Here is a 9,346-nt window from a genome sequence, read left to right as displayed (position 1 = left end):
AGCTTCTTGGAGTAAAGTGCAGGAACGCCATTCACATAAAATAGCACACAGACAGCACTGGACTGCAGGTCAAGCCAGGGCCCTGCGGTTTAGTGCATTTCCCGAGCTAGAGGGGAGCCACCGCTGTAGGAATCACCACAGAGAAAGATCCAGAAGCAGCGTGAGCCTGCTGTATGCAGAAGTGACTGGGCCAAAAAAAAAAAAAAAAAAAAAAAAAGTCAAACTGAGATACATCAAGATTGTGCATTTGAAACCCCAGAGTGCTGGTTCTGCGGGTCCCTTACTTGTCCCCTGCTCGCATTGCGTCCGACTGTGGGCTTCTGTGTGCATTTGGATGGTGGGAAGGAGGAGGAACAGAAATGAGGTGAGGGTTTATCAAGAGCCATGGGGAGGGAAGGGGGGGCGCTGGGAGCATGGCGGAGGGGAGGCAGGGCTGGGGAGGGGCGTTGTTGGGACGGGTTGGTTGAGGATTCCAAAAAGCCTGAGGCCAAGAGCTGCTGTTGGCAGCCAGATCCCCTGACGCACTGGGAACTTCTGTAACTTAGCTTCCAGGGGCTTACGAAACCCTTGGAGGAAGCACTGACTACAGGAAGACATTTGTGTTCTAAGACACCGTCTTTGTTTTTCTTCCTTGAAATCTGAGTGAGAGGGCAGGAAACAGAGCATGTATCACCGACTTTATTATTTAATCAGACCTTTTTATGAATATGTAAGTCAAGTTCTCTGGGGAGCAGGACAGGGATGCGAGGAGTCCCTGGGTGACAACGTGCGGGACCAGATGGAAACTGAGGTAGGGCGACTGCGGGCGTGCTGAGTTCCAGAGGTCACTGGGAACCACTCCTGGTGAACTCCCCAGAGCCGTTTGAGGCTGCAGCCTGGGGACCCTGACAACACAGCTGTGGGGCCAGTCTCTTCCCCAGAGAGTGTAACCAAGAAACAGGAGGTCCTCAAAGGCACTTAGGGAGGGCGAAGCTTGGGGCCCCTCAGATGGTGACACTGTTCTCCACCATGCTGGGTCGAAGGTACTCATAGGGCAGCTCCAGGCCTGCATTGCGGACCTCCAGCTCCTGGTCCATGGTAGCCAGCTCCTCCTGGAATTTCTCCAGCACAGCCTGGGGGCCAGGGCCTGAGAAATATTTCTCCTTGTGCTGCCCCAAGGCCACCTGAGAAGGGGACAACAAGACGGCTCGGCCCTGGACCCCTTGGCTGAGAATACCACCCCTCCTTCAAGCCGCCACTCCTCCCCCAGGACCCGGCATCTGTCTCTAACCATGACGGGCTGGCGTCTGCCGAGGAACTTTGTGAAGGTCTTCTGCATGCGGGCTTGGTGGGCAGTGGGCAGTGAGTCCACTATATCCTTCTCTGTCACGTCCTTGGAGGTGGGCGGGGGCTTCCGCATGGTGCACGGCCCATTGGGGATCCAGGCGTACCAGTCCAGCTGCAAGGAGGGGAGCCTCTCCGAAGTCCAGGCTGACGACCCAAGCATTTGGTCCCCCATCTCCTCCATCCCGGGAGCCCCTGGGACCGACCCCAGCAGCCTACCTGGCCCAGGTGGGCAGAAGCATGCTGACCCGTGCAGGTAAAGATGCACATGGAGGCAAAGTGACAGAGCTGAGCCCGGGATTCTAAGGAGACGGGGAACCTGGGTGACATGAAGAGAAGAAGAGGCTTTGAGACCAGGACATGAGCCCCAGGCCTCAGTCAGTGCAAGGTATCTGGAGATTCAGAGAAGTTTCTGTCCGTGGCTGTGGCCCCTAGAGTCCACAGCTGGCACGCAATGTACGTGTAGGCGCTCAAGGAGGGAAAGTGCCTAAGGGAAGCACGTCTGGTTCCAGGGGGTGCTCTGAGTGTGTGAGGGCAGGGAATGCTGTGCCGGACAATGCAGAGGGAAGGGGCTGGGGACTCAGGAGCGATCGTTCAGATTTCTGAAGGGTGCCTGGGATGCTCGGGGAAACCGAGGCAGGGTGGCCTATGATGGCGCTGTGAGATGGTGCAGATGGTTGGCGGGTAGGTGTGGGTCAACACAGGCCGGTGGGGAGGGGTCTGAGCTTACCCCCGGTCCTGGGCACCCTGCAGCCCGGTCTCGGTGATCTCTCTGCACCAAACCTGTAGCTCGGGGTCATCCCTCACAGCCGCATCACTCTTGTAGAAAAGACCGACCATCCCCTCCACGTACCTGCTCGCCAGGCAAGAAAGCCCCCGGTCTCAGGCGGCCAACGCAGGACCAACTGGACTGGTAGCCCCCCTCGTTCTCGCTGCGAAGCCCGCTGGGTCCCCGCGCTGTGTCCTCCTCACCGGCTGATGATCCCCCACAGTCTGAGGGCATCTTGGCCGTAGAGAGAAGCCTTCACATCCAAGAGCCCGCGGTCAGCCAGGTCGTCAGGGGGGCAGAGGGAACGGTAGGTCAGGCAAGCCGTGGCTCTCTGGAGAATGTCCACGTGGCCTCCACTGCCCGTGCTCACCACCTGAGGGTGACCCCGCAGCACGTAAGCCAGGGTCAGCCATGTCCGCAGGGAGGACGTTCAGGGTCAGATTCCAGGTCCATGGTCCTGCTCAGGCCCGACAACCCTGGGAAACCTTCACAGAGCCCTGTGCCCTCTTCACCCATCCCTGTCCATACCAGATCAAAAATTCCCCATTTGGAGACAAGGTTACTCCGGGCCAGGACGTTGATCTCCATGGTGTAGCGGAAGTGGGGGACCAGGAGCTGATTTGGGAGAAAGAAACGGGACCGTGAGGGGGGAATCCCAGGATCCGTGAGCAGAACGGAAATTAAAGGACCAGGGATAGAGAAGGGGGGGGTGGGTCTCCGTAAAATGAGGGACCTCCCTTTGCGTTGGATTCGGTCAGGTTAAGATTTGGAAAACAGAGATGGAGTGACGTCTTCCCAAGGCCTTCCAAGGTCGAGGGTTTTACAGGTTCACTTATTTGCACAGTCTCGCGGTGTTCGTAAGAATCCCAGGGATCTCCTGTCTCACACCATCCTGGCTGCCACACCGACCTCCAGACCCAGCTTCCCTGGGACATGGTTGGCTTCTCAGCAGCCTCGGACACAGTGATCGCGGCCCGCCTTTTACACTCTCACCTCTCGGTCGCCTTGACATCATGCATCTTGTTTCCCTGCCCCCTCAGTGGATGCCCCTTCTCTTGGTCCCCGTCTTTCTCCACTCCCTCCCAGTGAGTGAAGGCCTGGCACCTGACACTTCTGTCCTGGCCCGAATTCTCTGCTCTGGCTACAAACCCCCGGACAATCCATCTAGTACAATGGCTTTCAGTAGCCCCGTGTTCTCACAACCCTAAGATCTGTGTCTCCAACCCTCCCCCGGTCCAGGCTCCCCAGGCTCCTATATCTGACCCGCTTCCGACATCTTCGGGTGTGGCTGTCTACAGGGTCTGGAACCCGCACGTGCCCCAGAACAACTCTCGTTCTGCTCCCCACGGAGCACCACGGCTTCCTCTCATCCCTTCTCCCACCCAGGCCTTCAGTCCCTCACACCCTCCTCCTCAGTCACTCCCCAGAGCCCTCTCCGGACCTCTCCGACGAGAACGACCCCATCCCTCACCACCCACCTGGCAACCTCCGGAGACCACATTTCAACAGTGCCCTTGTGAGACACACGCTCGCTCCTTCCCCGGGCCTGGGAGTGTGTCCGCATGTGCGCACACGGCCGTGTGTGTGCCTGTCCACGAAGATGGCCACGGACCTCGCACGCCACTAGGTTAGACTCCGGGAGGTGCTTCCCCAGGCTCCGAAGGGTAGCCAGATACAGAAGAGACGCAGACGCGCACCTTGTAGATGGGATGCAGGCTGGGCAGGGTCCGCATGGTGGCCACAGAAATAACCTCCGCCATCAGGTGTCCCCGCAGGAGGTGGGACTGGAGCTGGTGCAGCTGGAAGTCAGAGCTCCGGACCCAGGTCTTGGCCAGCAGCCAGGCCATAGGGGGGTCGGAGGGCAGGAACAGCATCGGTGGGGGGCATCCTGGACGAGGAGGCTGCAGCTAGAGCAGGGGACAGAGCGGGGAGCTCAGGACCTGTGCACCAGGGTCTCTCGAGGGGACCCGTGTGTGTGACATGCACCTGGGGGTTCTCACCTGGATGACCATGGGTAGGAGTCGCCCGTCAGGCTGGAGCCTCAGCATGACCAGAGGGGCCGTCACGTATTGTTGTTTTAAGATGATAACATTAGGCTTGACTCCCTCCAGCAGGGAGAAATCGGCTTCGAACAGAGACCCAGCCTGGGGGGGGGGGGGGAGCAGGGATCGATAAAGGGGTTGGGGTCACTTCTGGTCTGGACTGGCCTTATTTCCTTTGGGAGCCTAGCCCCACCTTTCTCTACCCATCAAGTCTTTCCTTTGAACCCCAATCTCGCTCCCCCAACCCAAGCCCCGAACTCAAGGTTTCCATGCCCGGCGTTTCCCATCAGAGTTGGGGCTCCCTGAGGTGAACTCTCTGGTTTTCCACCATGACCCCTTCCCCCCACAACTAGAGTCCTCCCTGCTAGCTCCCTTCAGGATGTAGCCGGATGGAACACAGAACGGTTCCGCCGCCCTCCCCTCCAGACCCCCACAGCTCCAGCTCTCTCTCTGGGGCTTTCATTCCATCTCTCGTCCTCTTTCCCTCCAGAAACCTGAGCTTTTCCCCAAGGCGGGGACGCATCTAACAAAGGAGGAAGAGGAGGGAGAAAAGAAAGGAATAAGACGGGGGGGATGGTTAGTTCAGTTGCTTCTGACCAGGGTGGTTTTTGTCCCACCTCCCCCCACCGCAGGATGTTGGGCCATTTGGCAATGTCCGGAGGCATTTTTGGTTGTCACAATGGGCGTGAGGGGTTCTAGCATCCTACACGCACAGGACAGCCCCACAAGCTCTCTGGCCCCAGATCTCAGTGTCAAAGCTGGGGGACGCTGAGTGTAGATGGAGGAGTGTGTCAGAGTATTGATGGAGAGAATGGTGGGGCAGTGGGAGACAGAGGCACCATGGCTGGGCTGCTGGGTGCACTCAGGGAGCTCCGCACCTGGAGCTCTTTCTGTAGCTGGGTCTTCAAGTCCTCCATCCCTGGAGGCAGCACCAGCCGCGCTGGGAGGCTGGCCGACTGCCTCAGGAGCATGGGGTTTGCACCGTTGAGGAACTGGTACCCAAAAAGCGTGTCATCCTTCCAGGAATTTCGAACCCGCTCTAAAGACACCAGTCGGGGAGCATGCTGTGAGCTGGGAGCCCCTCATTTTACACACAGATCCTCCCCGTTACCCTCTCCCTGTCTTCTCTCCAAGCCCTGGTTTGGAAATATGCACACACGTTTGGGGGAGGCGGTAACTGACCAGCCAGCGGGGTCTTCCCGCAAGGGAACAGTCTTTGGAAATCCTCCAGTCTTCTAACTGGATTGGTGAGGTCCAGTGCCCCCTTGAGCACCAAGCCCTCCAGCCTGTGGAAAGAATGGCAGTGCCAGGAGATCCAGGAAGGACCCAACCTGGCATCTAGGGAGCAAGTGCCCACCCTCTACCCCGCACATACGCTCTTGCCAGCGAGAAGGAGAAGTCGAGATCCTTATCCTCGCGGAATCTCTCATTCCTGGGAAGGTCCCACGGCGTTCTCCCCACAACAGGCAGGATTAACCCATCTTTCCAGGAGCCCCACCTGGAGGAGGAAGGCGAATTCGGTGATAAGGGCGTTGGGTTTCTTGGGCTCTGGTAGGGGGATCGGAGACTTGCTCCGGCTCACCGGTATGCCGTCTTCCTTTCCTGGAGTTCCTGCTCCCGGTGCGTCTTCAGCAGGCTCTGGTCGTTGCTCACAGTCCGGGCTGGGCAGGGGCACATGAGCACGAGGTCTCCCCGGACCTCGGTCTGCGCGGGTCCCCCCTTTTCCCCTCTCCTGCACCCCAACCCTGCCCCTCTTACGTCCCAGCATCCCCGACTCCCTCTTCCGTGCCACCTCCTTCCCTGCCACCCCCGTTGCCCCGCCGCCCTCACCGGTGCCCTCGGCCAGGCAGACGACCCGGTTGCCCTGCACCCAGCTGTAGCAGGGGAAAAGGGCCTCGCCCTGGGTTCCGGGGCCGCGCACGGAGATGCAGGTGCAGAACCAGTCCGAGTCTGTCAGGTCTTTGTGCTTGCGCAGCCTCACCAGCAGCAGGCGCCCCAGGTGGACCCCGACGCGGACTTTGAACTCCGTCTGTCGCGGGACCCGGGCGAACTCAGACGCCGGCTTGCTGCTCCCCCGACGGGCGGGTGGGCGCAGCTCCGAGCCCGGACTTCCCCGGACAGACCCGAGTCCGGCTGCAGGTGCCCAGCCTGATCCCCGCCCCAGACGCCCCGCCTGCCCCCGCGTCCCGTCGGCTTCGCACCCACCTCGCGGCGCAGCGGTCGCAGCCGCTTCCCCAGGTCGGCCTCCCCGTGTTCGCCCACCAGCCACAGCTGCACCTGGTTGCAGGAAAACGCCAGCAGCGAGTCCCCGGTGCCCACGCGGATCGTGTACTTGCCCATCGCGCTCGGACTTGGAGGAAGGCTTGGGGGAGATTAGCAATTTAAAGCGTGTGAGGCCCAACCCCCAGTGAAGCCGCACCCAGACCAGTGTCCCTGGGGCCTGAGCTCCCAGGGTCTCCGCCTCCCACCCACAGGCTCCTCTGCGCTTGGATTGGATGCACGTGTCCCTGCCATCGGCTGGACGAGGTTTCTCGGCAAGGTGCACCCCACCCTGGTCCTCTTGGAGACACTGCCTGGTGCCAGCACAGCGCCCACTCGAGGCCCACCCAAATAGTGAATAAACAGATAGTGAATGTGGTAGCAACAGACAGTGGAGAGGAGGGAGGCTGGAAGCGCGGGGGTGTTTTCGGAGGAAAGTGAGTAACCATCTTGACAAAGATCCGGGGCTTTCCGTTGAGGACAAACAGGAGATAGTGCCACACAGGTGCACGAGATGGGCTTGTTGTCCAGACTCCCAGCCGAGAGGGGAATGGGGAATTCCCCTTCAAGTGCATCCTGGGACTTCCGTGGGGCTCGCCTGAGCCAGGCTCTGTGAGGCCAGCGCCCTCCCCAACACCTGTAAGGGGCCCCACCAGCACCCGCCCCCCCGGGTCCATTCCGCCCCAGGCCCCTGCTGATCCTTGGCTCTCCTCGCCCTCCTTGGAGGCGGTTGCTGTGCTCTGCTTGGACCCCTCCAAATTCCTTCTTCCAGTTCTTCTTTCTCTCCATCCCTCCCCAGAACGGCTGCTCCGGTGGGCTTGCCTCTTTCCTGACCCTCCTGCTCTATTGTGAACAAACAGTCTTGGGTCCATAAACTTTTGCTTAAATATCGTTAAATTAGTCCAAATCACTTGATCCAGAGGGAATCGAAAACCGTAAGCGTTTTGCTTGAAAGCAGAACCGTAAATGACTCTCCACCCACGAATGTTTTTATTTATATAGGGCAGGAGTTCGCAGGAAGAGCTTCTCAGGGTCTTTGTTGTGTAAACCACACCCAGACGCATTCACAACGTTTAAAAGGGAGCTCAGATCTATGGTTTGCATCCACATCTATGGTTGCTGAGTGAAATAAGGCAACGGAGACAAACACAATTATCATACGGTTTCACTCTGGTGTGGAACAAAAGGAATAGTGCAGAGGACGACGGGAGGGCAGGGGAGGGAAGACTGAATGGGAAGCAATCACAGAGGGAGACAAACCATATGAAATTCTTGACTCTGGGAAACAAACAGGGTTGCAGAAAGGGAAGTGGGTGGGGGAAGGGGTAGCTGGGTGATTCAAGAGGGACGTGACTGTTATACTCAACTAATGAATCATTGAACATTATATCAAAAACTAATGATGCACTGTCCCTTAGCTAATTGAATTTAAATAAATTTAAAAAAGAAAACAAAAAGGAGGGACTCAAACCTAAATGTTCTTCTGGGGGAAAGACTAAATTCAGCGTCTCCCCAGATCTTTAGTCTTCCTCAAACCATTACAGCCGTCCTGTCTGCTGATCATTAACTTGATGGCGATTTTTAAACGATCCTTGATTATAGTCATAAAATAACCAAGTTGGTTTTAATAAGAACAATACCTTTTTGTTTACCCATTGCTTCAGTTTGTAAATTGCACAATTACAATAACATTTACACGGGACACAGCAGTCGGGGCAGGTGTACACACTCTTCTCGGCAAACAGCCGTGGTCGTCGAAGTGCCACGTGTGGCAGGAATGAGGCTCCCAGCCACGTGCTTCTGGCACACGGTGGTCCTGTGGGTCTTTGTAGGGGACGCTCTGTGTCGGTCACCTGCTAAGGTGGCTCCCCACGGGTGATCTGGAAGCTTCGTTGTAAAATCCACTTGCTCTCTGATGCCACCTTGTCCGCTTCAGCCACCTCTCCCGACACTCGAGAATCGGGGTCCATGAGCGATCTCGGCACTCGCCACACAACATGTCCACGGAGCTGTGTCCGTGCCATCCCTCGGGGACTGTCTTCCGCAGTCACACTGTTGTCAATAAACCCTTGATTCTTCCTTCCCCCAAACTGCGAGCCCTCTCCTCTCCTCTGCATCGGCTCCAACCCCTGGCCGACTTCCCCTCTACTCTGTAAACTTCCATCGTCCTCCAGAGCCTGAACATCTCCTTAGAGAACTTTCTGACAGCCTGGCCCCGTGTGCCCTCCACCGACCCTGCCTCCAGATCCCTATGTTTCGCATGTCACTTGCCCGCCCATCTAATCACAATTTATGTGTCATTTATTGTCACGTAAAACCCACCTGCAGTGTCACTCTTACTGTAGTTTATCTTTCTGTCTTTGAACTTTGTGCTCTCACACATCCTCTGAGGGAGAGTGTGGAGAAATTCAGAGGTTACCTCTGCCATCCACTGCTGGTTGCTTGTGTGGATATGATGGTCTATACAAGTAACGTTTAACTTCACGCTCACTCTTCCTGTTGGAAGAACTCCTAGAGTAAGTTCCTTCAGGGCAATATCCCAAGGCCATTGTCAGGCTGAACGGATGTCCCAACTGCAGTCTCTTGGCTTCTGTCTGTTCATGTAGAGGTACAGGAATCACTGAACCCTGTACCCTGTAAGGACTGCCGAGAGGTAGACTCAGTTGACAATGGACACATCTTCCCCCAGGGCAAAATTTGTTAAGATTCTTTCAGGCCTTCTTGGAACTCCTTACTAGACTCAAAACTCTCCAGCAACATTCCTTCATTCAAAAGCCTCCAGACCAAGAGCAAACACTATTTTAGTATATGCCGCCAAATCTGGAAGATAAATCATTCCCTGTTCTGAAATGGCAGTGCTCCCTACTCCTGGGGCATTGGAACACTTCTGGGAACTTTTTAAAAAAATTTTTCTAATTTTTATTTATTGGACAGACAGAGATCACAAATAGGT

At 56.9% G+C, this 9,346-nt stretch overlaps 1 protein-coding gene across 1 annotated transcript; it reads right to left on the bottom strand.

The window, feature by feature from the left end:
* Positions 1-669: 669 nt before the first annotated feature.
* On the bottom strand, positions 670-6,525 carry LOC101685628 (polyunsaturated fatty acid (12S)/(13S)-lipoxygenase, epidermal-type-like). Its single transcript, XM_004760393.3, has 14 exons — positions 6,340-6,525; positions 5,965-6,163; positions 5,717-5,795; positions 5,510-5,632; positions 5,317-5,420; positions 5,013-5,173; positions 4,093-4,236; positions 3,790-3,999; positions 2,621-2,707; positions 2,296-2,465; positions 2,054-2,176; positions 1,543-1,642; positions 1,271-1,438; positions 670-1,163 (listed from the first exon to the last, which is right to left on the bottom strand). Exons 1-14 carry the CDS (start codon positions 6,472-6,474, stop codon positions 984-986), a joined length of 1,983 nt encoding a protein of 660 aa, XP_004760450.1. The 5' UTR covers positions 6,475-6,525; the 3' UTR covers positions 670-983.
* Between the last annotated feature and the right edge of the window lie 2,821 nt (positions 6,526-9,346).

Source organism: Mustela putorius, unplaced genomic scaffold, assembly GCF_011764305.1.
Source record: "Mustela putorius furo isolate JIRA1106 unplaced genomic scaffold, ASM1176430v1.1 tig00000695_pilon_pilon_pilon, whole genome shotgun sequence".
NCBI lineage: Eukaryota > Metazoa > Chordata > Mammalia > Carnivora > Mustelidae > Mustela > Mustela putorius.
The sequence above is the reverse complement of the archived record's forward strand: the minus strand, read 5'-3'. Positions and strand labels throughout refer to the sequence as shown.